The sequence below is a fragment of the Episyrphus balteatus genome, chromosome 3 (assembly GCF_945859705.1).
Source record: "Episyrphus balteatus chromosome 3, idEpiBalt1.1, whole genome shotgun sequence".
NCBI lineage: Eukaryota > Metazoa > Arthropoda > Insecta > Diptera > Syrphidae > Episyrphus > Episyrphus balteatus.
In genome coordinates this window covers 123,909,985-123,923,415 of record NC_079136.1, presented here as the reverse complement: position 1 = coordinate 123,923,415, position 13,431 = coordinate 123,909,985, and the positions used below count along the sequence as shown (strand labels likewise).

Sequence of the window (13,431 nt, the reverse complement as noted above, 5' to 3'; positions counted from 1 at the left end):
TAAATTTCGTCTTGCTTCGTAGGCAAGAATGGAGAAATGGTATTTTTATAAGTAGGCTTCCTCGGATCTTCGTACTTCTAATTCGATCAAGCTCCTGTTGTCTTCATCTTAATCAGCTATTTCAGCTTATCTATTAAAAAAATTAATACTGTTTGGACTACGTCTTTCAATTGTAAATATATGTAAATTGATGGTTAACAATGTAACTGGTATAACAGTAGGCAATCTATTTGACTAATTTTTCGAAAATCCTTAATTACAAAAAAAAAAAAAAAAAAAAAAAATACCTTTAACAATTCAATAGAAAAAAATGCATAATTTCCCTGTGTAAATTAAATGTAAATTTCTGAATTTTGTTCACTAAAAAAAAAAACAAAATTAAAAAATACAACCAAAAAACACAATAATTTTTTTTTGTTTATAAAAAAGAAAAAAAATATAATAATATTATAATACACTCTGAAGCTTTGCTATAATAGAGAGATGTTTTTTTTTTGTTTTTATTTTTGAATATGCGTATGGTGTTGTTTGGATGGTTAAGGTACGTTTGGAAACTAAATTTAATAAATACCGGGAATGACTAGACTTACTGCATTATTCAAATTTGAGCTTACTGAAGTTCATTATGTTTTTTTTTCTTTTAACTATTATTAACATTTTTTTTTTCTTTCTGTATACAAATTTATTTAAATGGTTATTTTTGAAATTATTGTTCAGATGCGTTTTTGCTTTTTCATTTTACGATACATAAATATACTACATAATATTATGTAATTCGGTTAATATACATAGTTACTCTCTCTTGTGTGTTGCTTCTTTTTCTTGTTCTTTTAATTTTTTTAAAATTTTTTTTGGTCTATTAGTTTACTTATTTATTTATTTTTTTGTCTTTTTTTCAATAAATAAATAAATATATTCTTTTCTTTAATGACTTTTTTTCTTGTTTTTTTTTGAATAAATACCATCGTGATGATTATGAGCACTGGAAATAGAAAAAACAAAACATTTTTAAAATGTCTTGCCAGGTATATGTATGTATGTATATAGGTATATAAATGTTAATATGTGTATGGTATGTATGTTAATGTTTACATGATTAAGTATTAAATTTAAGCTTACAAACTTTTTATTAATTTTTCATTTACGTTAAATGTTATGATTTTTTTTTTAGAAAGTGGAAAAAATATATAAGAATATTGGTTAATAGCACTTTGTTGGATTGTTGATTTTATTTTATTTTTTGTTTTTTCTTTTCTTAAACTTTTGTTTTTCATTTAATTTTTTTTTAATCTACTGCATTTTATACGACAGAGAGGGAGAGAGAGAGAGAGAGATACAGCGACAGAGAGAGAGTGAGTTAAAGGGAAAGTATAGGATTTGGGGGCAGGTATGGATAGAGTTTAAATCTCGATTTCATAGTGTTACCAACAAATACTAAAAAAATTCATAAAAAATATTGCACAAAACTATATAAAGATTATACCCAAAAGTGTGTTGTTTTTGTTATTTTCTTAGACTTAAATTCAAACAAAAAAATCACTCAAATTTTACCACAAAAATAAATTTGAACTTTCATGTTCATAACAATATAGTATTTTATACATTATAACTTAACAGAGATACCAACAATATTTTTTTTTTTTGTCAACGAAATAAAAAAAAAATCGTACAATGTGTGTCATTTCTGTCTCGACTGATGGGCTAAAAATTAGAATATTTACATAACAAACAGAAATTTAAAAAAAATACTGTTGTTATATTTTTTATTTATTTTTTTTTTGTTTTAATTTTTTTAAAAACACTACTTGTTGTTCGATGTTTTGTTTTTTTTTTTTTTTTGGTTTTTGTAATAATTTATCAGGAGGATGTGGTTTTAATTTTTATAATTTTTTCTTAGTTATTTTTTTTTTGAAATTATTATTTGTCTTAATAGTTTTTTGTTTTTGTTTTATCTTTCCCTTATATTTGTATAAAAATTACATACATATTGTTTTTTGTTTGTTTTTGTTTTGTTTGTGCTGCAGCTGCGCCTAGTAAGAAACTGTAACTTCTACATTTATATAATATATAAACATAATAATCTATAAATTTATACATTTAAAAAATGTATTTTGTAATTTTTTTTTGTTTAATTTTTGTTAAAACAAAAAAGAAAATCATCTAGTTGGTTCACTAGCCTCACGAGTTTGCAATTTTTTTTTGTTTTTACTTCTTTTTTCACATTTTGAACGTTGAGCAGTTTTTTATTCCTTTTTTTTTATGTCCATATTTCCCAATTTATGTTGGTTTTCGTAAAATGACTTCTTTTCACATTTTTGTTTTTATTGATTTTATTTTAAAACCCGGCATAATGCAATGCAATTGCATTTTTTGTTTTTAGGCTGCATCTTTGTTATTATTAATTTTTATTTATTCGTCACTCAATGTTGAGAGACTGGCGTTGGATCAGGATTTATGAAGCTGTTCGTTTTCGGGTCGTCGTTCAGTGGCAACTTGGAGGAGATTATTGAATTCAATATCGAGTGTTTGCCGCGCCTGGAAATTAATTAATTTGCATTAATATATGTATATATACATACATAGAATATGTTGAAAATTTTGAAGCTTTGAAGGTGTTTTGTGAATTTGGGCTTAACTTTGTAGAGTCGCCCTGTCACAATTTTTACCGCTTAAAAAATCATTTGTGGAATTAACAGCATTTCAAATAATTTTATAACAAATCTAAAAAAGTGTTCAAAGTTAAGAAAACGCGTCTATTGCACCACCCACTGTTACTTGAAATCGATAGGTTTCATTCTCCTGAAGAATTTTTGATAGATAGTCATATTAACATAATAGTTTAACTTAGTGTCGAATTGGGCATAATCTATAATAAAATAGAATAAAAAACAGTTTCGACCTCTTGCACTTTTTGAATCAGTTTCTGGCAGAATTTGAGCGATTCTGCCTCTAAGTGAAGATATGGAGTACTTTTAATTAAGGGAGGTTCAGATGCGGATCTTTATATTCCTTGCAAAAAAAAAAACAAGTTTCGTGGGTATTTACACCTACTGGTTCCGAGCGTGTAGAATACAAATTTAAATTAATGAAAAAATTTACAAAACACCTTTCTTCTTCAAATCAAATCAAATATTTTAAAAATTACTTGTGTATTTTGTGTAGGAATTTGCAATGCTAACGCCATTGCGTTTGCATCAAAGCTTTCATCTAACGCAACTAAAGCTCCATGCACACCCGATTCTAATAGATTGTTTCCATATTCCTGAAAAAAGAAAATTATAAAAACAAATTAATAATTATCAAATCTTCAGTTATTTGTTATTGTTTATCTTACCTTTAAACCAATACTGCCTACCCATCGAATCACTCTCTCATTACTCCATACCAAACAATCACATAGAGCATTTTCGGATATTTTTCGCCGTCGCTCGAGCTCATTGCGATCATAGTTCAGTCTTTTAAGACAAGAAATACCGTATTGTAAGCTAGTCCGATGAAAACTATCGACCATTTTCAATTGGCCCCGCAAATCTTTTTTTGTTAAATGATCAAGCATTCTGGCATCGACTAGGCATTCCATAAATGTGGTACGATATTGTGGTAGGCCTAAGCCAGGAAGCCAATAATTACCAATCCATTCGTGGTTCATATCCCCTATAAATAAAAAGAGAGAGAGAGAGATTAAGTTTTTTTTTTTAATTATTTTCTTTTTAATCATACCGAAGGCAAGAGTTGTGCGTGAAGTTTGAGGAGCTGATGGTGATGTCAATGAGACCATCTCCTGTATGGCAAGACGTAGTTTTAATCTATGTAAAGGATTACTTATACCTGAGAACAAAAAAAAAATCAATAAATCATCACAAAAGAATAAATTAAACATTTTTGTATATACCAATTTCTCTTTGGATTTCTGTATCACTCAATGCACTCATTATTGCTCCAGACTTAACATTTGCTCTGCAAGCAGCCACATACCACGCTGGCATACCAACCCACAATTCTAACCATGCAACTATTGTGGGTCCATTCCACAATGCAAACGGTGTGCCAGCTTTCATCGCTTCACCTAATAAATCATTACGATAATCGTGTTCCCTAAAAACAAAGCAAAAAACAATTATTTACAAATATTTTTGTATAATTAAGAGTGGTATACTTCTTTGGTCTTCCATAATCAACTTTGCCTGGCATTCCAACCATTCCAGGTATTTTACCACCCGATAAGCTCATTGCATCATAATTAGAGTCAATATCACTCATTGTTATCGATAGATTACCTATTGACATCATACTTGTTGACCCATCAGGCATTGAGTCCTTAACACCTTTGACTTTGTCCTTTTTACTAAAGAATCTCCCGAGGCTAGATTTGATGCCTTTTTTCTTTTGTACCGCTGTGACTACATCACGGCTAACACTAGATGTAGGAGTCTGAAGCATATTCATGGAACCCATTGTGCTATAATGGCGCAGTGATTCTTGGCTGCCGTGACGTGAACTCAATGGTGATGGTCCATAGTTTTGGTATGCCGATCTGCTGTAAAATGATAAATTAAATCAAATTATTTTTTTAAATTAATTTGTCTGTATATTTAAAGTCATTTAATGAGAGTAATTTATTGAAATTAGTGAAACTTTATGAATTGGATTTTTATTAACCTTATATTATTATTTGGTCCTTGACTCGGTGGCAGTCCCATCGATCTTCTGTTAATATTAAAGCAACAAAAAAATAAGTTAAGCAAAATAAGCAATGAGGAAAATGTTAGTGAGATACTTGATGTTGAATTATTTATTTTGTATAGGTTTTTTTGGAAATTACCTTCGTAGCTCTTCTTGACTGTGGGCTAACGCTTGCGCTACTCGTTCCAAACGCATTGATCTAGCGGTGAGAGGTGATGCAGCGCCTCCGGAACTAGAATCACCAGCCATTGCCATAGCATGTAGCTCGTCCCTGGATACATCGGATGAAAGCGCTGGTAGATTGAGCTGTAAAAAAGTTACAAAATAAATTTTAATTATTTTAATTTTGTTTTCAAGACAATGATATTTAAGAATATCCACCTTTTAAATAAAAAAACAAATGAATGTACAAATTGAAGCAAAAAGCTTTTCTATTTATGTCGTTATATAGATTATTTCTGTTTTTATATATTTATTTTAATATAAATATTTTGATTATATAATATGAGATATCGATATTTTTTTTATTTACATACATTCTTTAAACGTATATGCATTTAGTTTATTTAACAAAAAAATGCGATCAAATTAAAAAAATAGTACTTTTATCTATGCAACAAGCAAAAAATTTTGATCACTTTTATTTTCGATCAAAAGCGGACAAATCATATACATATTTAAAAAAAAAAGCAGTTCTACCAGAATATATTTTTTATGTTTTTGTATAAAATATTTCGCAAGTAAGGAAAATTATGTGGCAATGTAAATGTTGGTAAATGTAGAAAAATATAAAAAAAATAAACTCGGTTACAATTTTAAAAGGTTCAGAAACTAACTTAATTATCTTCATACATACACTGCCGGTCAATAGAATAGGTTCACCTTGTAAACTTTTCAAAAACCTTTTCGAGAATGCAGTTTCAAAGCATGTCTTTTTTCCTAACTATAAATCAGAAAGAAGTAGTTGAAAACCTATTGTAACGGTAAATGTATATCCTGTTTTGGAATTTTTCTTAAAAAAAGGTTTCATTTAATCGGTCAATAGAATAGGTTCACCCACTTTAAAGTAAGTTTGGGTTGAAAGAAACTTAGATTAGTGGGCGGGTTTTTTGGTGGAGTAAAGTGAGGTTTATATCTCGATAGAATCAGATAAAAAAGAACTTGACTTTATGTATAGTTTTTCAGTTCGGTTAACAAATTCTCATATCGATGCGCGAATATGGATTGGCGAGCCCTCTTAACACTTGCAGATCTCAGTTCAATTAAGAACATCTGGTCGGTTATGAAATTTAAGGTTGCGAAGAAACGTCTAGTCAATTGAGGAGTTAAATATTAATTATTCGTACTTGGAACAGATGCCTGCATTTACTATTGCTAGTACTTACTATTTTTTATGCATACGGGCTAGTGTCTCGACGTAATAACAGAAGGAGGAGGCCCAAAAAATTTTTAATTAGATTGATTGTTTCTGAGAAGCATTTTTGTTTAATTTAGACAGGAACCTAAAAAACCCAAATTGGTTTTGTAAAAATAAATATTTGAAAAAAAAAAAAAAAAAAAATAACAAACAATTTTCTTGAACAAACTTACATACGTTCTTTTTTAATATTTATTTCCTGAACCTTTTAGAATAAAAGAGAGTGTTTTGGGTAAGGATAAGGTCAGTTTATATTTCTGATGATCACAAAATGTTTGTAACACATATACTTATTCAGGTAAATTATTTTTATATTTTAATCGCTTTAAATATTCCCATTTATCTCAAATCTTAGTTTAAGGACTTATTCCATTCTTTAGAGATGTTGAAAACATTAAATGTTTTCATAACTAAAGGTATCTAAGTGAGTCCAGGAATTAGTGACTTTTCATGTGGAAAAAAAGGGCCTAACCCCGCGGGCAGAGGCACTGTCTTTTTTGTTTCATGGATCGATAGGGGCTTTTCTACACCAACTTATCACTTTTATGAGAGGAGCTGCGCAGAACAATTCATTTTTTAGGTCTAAACCAATGTCTACGCTCTAGTAAATCGTACATCAAAAAATAAAAATGCAATGTGTTCATTATAATATTTTCTATAATCTTGATGGTCATAGAGAGCCACCTTATTTTTTACTGTAAAGAATTTAAAGGAAATCAATATCCGTTTTGAAGTACAAAAATGGTGTTTTGGAGATAATTCAATTGTTGTACTGATAATATATGTATGTTATGACGGTGCATTTTAAAGGGCCACAACTTTCTTCATGGTTTTCGATTCATCTTTGTTTTTTCTATGCTGTTTTCGTTAAATCCATCAGGAACTTTAAAATATTGGATTTTTTTTTTAAATTGCAGAAATCTCAGAAAAATAAACTACCTTATCATATTTCTACATCTAAATGTTTTATGTAAAACTATTTTCTCTTAAAAAATGCTCATGTAGTAGTTTTGAGTTGATATTGTAAAAAAAAAAAACACTAAAAAGAGTATGTAACATCTTATATTTTAACATGCTATTTGATTTATGTAATATCATATTCATATACAACTTTTATGTGATTATAGTTGTTGTAATTATGTAACGAGAGTGAAAGGCTGTGATCGAATGTGTTTTTGCCAGTATAATTAGGCTGCGTATCTAGGTGTTCTGTATTTTGGTATATTCCATATAAATGATTTATGTATTCAATTAAAACAAAACAAAAAAACCGAAAAGAGAACCAACAAAAAAAGAGAGTAAACAGTTGAAAACATATAAATATGTAAAGAGAAGAGATATACAGTAGTATAGTAGAAGGTCAAAGTATGGATAAATGTTTTTTATTTTTTTTTGTATTTTTAATTTTGTTTAATGGAAGTAGCACATCATAATATGGCTAATACCTGGCTCGAAGGAAGAGACTCAGACAGTTGGCCAGGACTGAGGGAAGCCGCATATTGATGAAGATGAGCTGGTGACATTGAGGCTGGTGCCTGTAAATTTATTTTTTTTCGATTGTTGTTTTCTCTTTGTGTTTTTTTACTTAAAATTTATTATAAACGTTAATTAAAAAAATTGCATAAAGGAAAAGGAAAAAAATACTAGACAAAAAGATCGATACAGTCATTAATCGAAAACCGTGTTTTAAATTTTTTTTCATATAAAAGAAACAAACCTTAAAAAGTAGTGAATGTAAAAATTTTATAAATTTAAATATTTTGTTTTTTTTTTTTTTCGAAGAAGAAAGAAAATTTTTGATATAAACAAAAACCATTTCGGATAATTTTTTTTACTCACAGTATGATACTTATGCAGATAGTCTCTGTTGGGGCTGTTCGGTGTACTACGCCCGCTGAGTGGTGGGCTTTGTCTGTCCATTGAACGTCCTCGTGATAAAAGATTCACATGCTCTAAGCTGCCAACTCTGGATTCAAGTTCTTCTGCACGTGCTTCTGTTGATTGTTTTTCTTCTTGTATAAGCCTGGACAAAAAGTTTAAGTTTAAGAAATGGACTTGTAGTATTATGTTGGTGGTAAAATTAGTTTATACTAAAATGAAAAACTCAAAAACGTTTTTCAAAAATTTAAAATATATTTTGAATTGACGTGGACACGATTATTAAGAAAATTTTAAGGAGTTTAAATAAAACACGTCTTTTGAATTATTCCGAAGTTTGACCTTATTTTCTATATCATACCTAATCTCATTGTTAATGGCATCTAATTGTTCTTGCAACATCATCGCAAGAGTTTGTGCATCAGTGTGACCTGAGGGTGACATCAACTCTGCAGCACCAAAAAGACCATCACTCTCATCGCATTCTTGCTGACTTGATACTTCAAATGCAGCTTGAACATTTGCTAACGCATGAGCTTGTTGTAATTTACTCCATTCCTTTAAAAAAAAAATATATAAATTATGTACAAACAAATTAAAACTTCTTAAAACCAACCTGTTCAGCTAAACTTCTAGCAAACTGATCATTTTCTTCCATCCTCTGTTTATTCCTACGCAATGAGTGTGTATCGAAACTGGTGTGAGATGTACTCCTTGAAAATGCTGTTCCATCCACCACACTGCTAGGCGATAAGCTACGTGTCAAAGCTTCTGTCTGCTGAATATTATAGGCAATTTCTTGTTGCAATAATTGCCTTTTGAAATTCTCAATTTCCAATCGTGTCTTGGAGAGCTCCTTCATTATTTCGCTCTTCTCATGATGTAGCTCTTCGGCTAGCTTCCTGGCCTTTTCTAATTCCTGTGTTAGTATATTTTTCTCATCTAGAGCATGCATACGCTCTTTGAGATGAACCTGAAGTCGTTCGTTCGACTCGGATAGTAATTTATCAACAGTCGATGAGAGCCGCATATTGTGCTCTTCGTTCATTTTAAGTCTTTGGTTAAGGCGTACAACTTCGGCATTCTTCTCGTCCAGATTGGTTTCGAGTCGTTGAATGCGATCTTCAGCCGATCCATGACGTTCTTGTGCCTACATTATTTATAAGGTAAAAATGATATTATTTAATTTTTGTTCAATTTGTATTAAAAACTAGATAATAGACAACAGGCAGATATATTTTTTTGTAAGAAAATGAAAAATGATTCACAAATAAACATACATCATGAACACATATATTTTTTTTGTTTTTTTTTAATAAAAAAGTATGTAAGCAAAAGATAATTTTTGTTTTTACTATGTACGAGATAGTGCTACTATGGTTGCACTTAAACGTAAATAAAAATAATTTTATTTTACTCGTTTTAAACAAAAATAAATAAAATTTAAAATAAAAAATAAATAAACTTAAGCAACAGGATATCAAAGGATTTTTTATGAATGAAAAACAAAAAGAATAAAAAAGGAATCACAAATCATTGGATGTAACATGCAAAGGTACAGAAAAGTAAGGGTAAGAGGTATAAGAGTGAAGTTGTTTAAGCTACGAGTATGATAATTGGATTTTTTTCTGGAATATTGAAGGAATAAAACATGGATAAACATTTTTTTTGTATGTATATATGATGCATGGACAAAAAACAAAATGAATTAACAAAAATATGACAAATTCCAGAGAGTGTGGTGGTGCGGTGGTGTCAAAAAAGATGTTTTTTGCATTTTTTGTTTTATTTTTTAAAAGTTTTTACTTGGGATCTCTTTGTTTTTGTTTTTATTTTTTTTTTTTCAATATTTTTATATTCCATTCAAAATTGGTTCAGTGTTACATTCTGTAATGCAATAATTGTGCAGTTTAAATAATGTTTATATATTATATCCTTTGAAATAATAAAAATAAAATATAAATAATAATTAAAATTAGGTGCAAGGCAATTTTGGCAAAGGTACACTCAGAAAAAAAAAACTTATATTTTTCAATTTGTATTCAAATATTTTTTAATTGCAGTATAAGTATTTACTTAATGTCATATATTCATACAAAAAACCTCTTTAAGATAATCTTTCTGTCAGTATCAGTCTATCCCACCAAATCATATGAATTAATTTGCTTAGCTCGAGAATGGTTTTTGGAATTTTTTAAGGACAAAAAATAGCCGTATCTGCCTTCTATCAACTTTGGGAAAGATATTTGATGAAAACAATTTTTAACAGTATCCTTTCTTTGGGGTACTACAAACTTTTGCATAAATGATGGCTTTTTTGTACAGCTTTTTGAAAAATTACTGACAGCTTTAAACCGCGGCTTTTGTTGGTTTTCAGAAAGTTAAGCAATATTTTTGCTGTACAAGATTTTTCAAAATAGTATTTTCAGATAATTTTACAACCTTTTGTTTAATACAAATTCGAATCGATCTATTTAACCGTTTCCAGATTAAATGATCAAACCTTTACAAAAGTAAAAATTGTTAACATTTCTTTTGTTCTTAAGTGGAAAATTGGGAAAGAAATAAAACCGACTAATATATTTGACTACAACTTGGCAGGGTTGTAAAAAATCAGTTGCATTTGAAATTAAAAAATATTTTGCGTTCAAAAAAATTCAATGCAAACGCATCATTTTCTGCATACGAAAATGTTATTGCGGAAAAGAATAAGAAAAAATAATGGAATTTTATACAAATATGACTATTTGGCCTTATATAGCCAACCTACTAAAAAATTTGGAGAATATTATCGAAAAAAAAAAAAAAATGCACTGCTGAGTCGGCCGTACTTGCTCTGGTAGTTCAAAGGACCTATAATGTTAGATAACTATTGGAAATCAAAGCTTTGAGGTCGGAGTGTCTTTTCTGAGCTCGGTCTTCTTGCTTGAAGGGAACACGTTTTATCTTTTTATCACATTTTATGCACTAACAACTTTAACCAAGTAAAAGTGATCTTTATTATTTGTGCATTTAATATTTTTTTTTTGTCTAAGAACTGAAAACCATTTCGTGATCAAAAATTAAATGCTTAAATTTGTTGGATTTTAATTTTTTTTCTGAGTATACTTGCATTTTTCTTACAGAAAAATACAAACAAATTAAATACATATAGAAAATTAATTCAAATACAGATCTAATTGAAAACACTTATTACATTTGTGTAATTTAATCATTTGATACAATCTCTAATTTTTGTATATAAAAAAATAAAAATATAAAACAGCCAGTTTTCACTTATTAAGTTGAACTAAATACATATCAAGGTTTCAATAAAAAAAATAATACAGAAAAAAATAAATAAATCATACAAATTACACACTAAAGAAAACCATTCATTCTTTTAAAATTCTAATTATACATAAAATTAAAATTAAATTATTTATTTTAATATTATAATAAAAAAAAATATTCAACAAGTTTATAAAAAAAATTTGTTACCAATTCGTTTATAAGTGTTAAAAATATTTTTTTTTCGTTCTTAAAAAAAAATTTGCATCTTGCTTATTTTTTTTTTTTTCGATTTGGTAATAGGTTACACATAACACTCATTTCTCACTATTCTTAGTCCAGTCAAAACGAATACAGTAAAGTAATTGAAGAAAAACATCTTATTTGACATGATGATGAACCTGCCTACCTTGTTTCCTACCTGAGTTAACGCCTCCATGCGTGCCTTCAGCTGTTCTTCCATATCGGGAAGTTTTGCTTGTTGCGCCAGCTTTTGTTCGGACAATTCCAATTTTTCTTGAATAGCTGCGATTTTTTCCTCGTGCAACTAAATAAAATGTATTGCAAAAAAAAAAAAAAACACAAAAAACATGGAATATGTGGATTTTTTTAGCAAAAAAAATGTTTGGTTATTATTTATGTTAGAAAAAGCATTTCTGTTTTAATAAATTTTTTTTTATTAAAAAAAAATGGATTTTTGTTTCTTTTCGAATGTCTATTTAGCAAATCCTTACACGATCATTTGACACGTTGTAAGAAAGTTGTCGGAAATTGTCTTTACAAGTAACGCTTCTGATGAATAGTTTCAGTTGCTAACACAAAATATCAATTTGCAGTCATACAACAGTTCAACATCCAAAATGGGTGAACTTTACACATCCATTCTTCCAAGGCAAAAGTTATTGTAGTACCAGAATGGTATTGATGAATAACGTTGTCTGATTGGCCAATTTTTTAATGCTCTCATAATCTAAAAATTCGGTCAAACAACGGTTATTGTAGTATCAGATTGTTATTGCTGGGTAACGCCATCTGCTTCAATGTCAAAATTCGGTCATTGCCGTACCAACTGCTTGTTAATATTTTCGTGCTATCATAAAGTCAAAATTTGGTTAAACGAATTTTCTTTACGAGTAACGCATAACGCAAATTGCATGTTCTTCTTATCAAGGTGACAAAAAACATCAAATTCCTATCAAATCCTGTGCATTCAAAATATTTTTTTCCTTTTCCAGCCATCTTTCATATGTTACAGAGTAGGTAACTATTTTCTATAGTAACTCTATTTGCATGCTCGCTTTCTTAAGCTCTTACAAACCTCAATTTAATGTCACACAACCCAATCTTCATTTTCAATATTATTTAGGTTACATAAACGTCAAATTTCTGTCAAACTACGATTGAGCGTTCAAAATAAATGACATATCTCAGCTGTCTTTTAAAGTGAAAGCAGAAATTTCTTACCAAGTAGTAACGCCATCTGCATGTTCAATTTCTTAAAATGGTGTAAATGTAAATTTCCTGCCAAATAACGGTTGATTTATCCAAAATGACAGTCATTTTTCCATAGCACTATAATACTTGTAAAAAAATTATATTTTTGAGTAACGCCATCTACTTGTTCAATTTTGGATCAATTTTTGATGTTGTCATAATGTCAAATTTTGTTCAAATGAAGCTTGGGCGTCCAAAATAGCCATCCTTCAATGCGAATATCTTCTAAATGGTAGAATTTTTATTACGATTAACGCAATCTGCATGTTCAAACAACAACTGAACCTTTAAAGTAAAGTTTTCAACAAAGTTGGTGTTTTTAATGTCACCTTTCAGCCCCTGAATGTCATTGTAGTTCCGTTATGACCTTGCAGATAATGTATTTTGAGGGATGTCCATATGGTTCTATGGTGCTATGGTTGTCATTTTAAGATTGTCACTAAAGTACGATAGGGTTGCCAGAGTATCAATCATAATTCAGCTAGATTTTAACTTGTGTATAGTCGAATCAATAATTTGATCGTGTAAGTTTCGCTTAAAAGATCAAAATGTGTTATCACAGTGGCCATAGCCAACTACACTAATTTCTGCTTTTGGGGATTTTGTTTATTAGTCACCATAAGCTTGGTAAAATTAAAACGGTCTTCCATTACCTTTATTGTTTTTGTTTTTTACAGATGATTCATCGG

The 13,431-nt window shown here is 29.2% G+C and overlaps 1 protein-coding gene across 7 annotated transcripts in view; it reads right to left on the bottom strand.

Moving 5' to 3' along the window:
* Positions 1-722: 722 nt before the first annotated feature.
* The window catches only part of LOC129917111 (liprin-alpha-1), a 66,056-nt gene continuing 53,347 nt past the window's right edge, over positions 723-13,431 (bottom strand). The window contains exons 8-20 of one of the 7 annotated variants that reach the window (XM_055997455.1): positions 11,658-11,795; positions 8,595-9,128; positions 8,340-8,536; positions 7,940-8,123; positions 7,546-7,635; positions 4,823-4,989; positions 4,660-4,707; positions 4,157-4,537; positions 3,893-4,095; positions 3,721-3,828; positions 3,335-3,654; positions 3,146-3,262; positions 723-2,535 (exon numbers count right to left, since the gene is read on the bottom strand). In XM_055997455.1, the coding sequence (XP_055853430.1) occupies positions 2,446-2,535; positions 3,146-3,262; positions 3,335-3,654; positions 3,721-3,828; positions 3,893-4,095; positions 4,157-4,537; positions 4,660-4,707; positions 4,823-4,989; positions 7,546-7,635; positions 7,940-8,123; positions 8,340-8,536; positions 8,595-9,128; positions 11,658-11,795 (2,577 nt within the window). In that variant the 3' untranslated portion in view covers positions 723-2,445. The remainder of the gene's footprint in view (positions 2,536-3,145; positions 3,263-3,334; positions 3,655-3,720; positions 3,829-3,892; positions 4,096-4,156; positions 4,538-4,659; positions 4,708-4,822; positions 4,990-7,545; positions 7,636-7,939; positions 8,124-8,339; positions 8,537-8,594; positions 9,129-11,657; positions 11,796-13,431) is intronic. The other 6 variants (XM_055997456.1, XM_055997457.1, XM_055997458.1 and 3 more) reach the window with 6 other exon arrangements.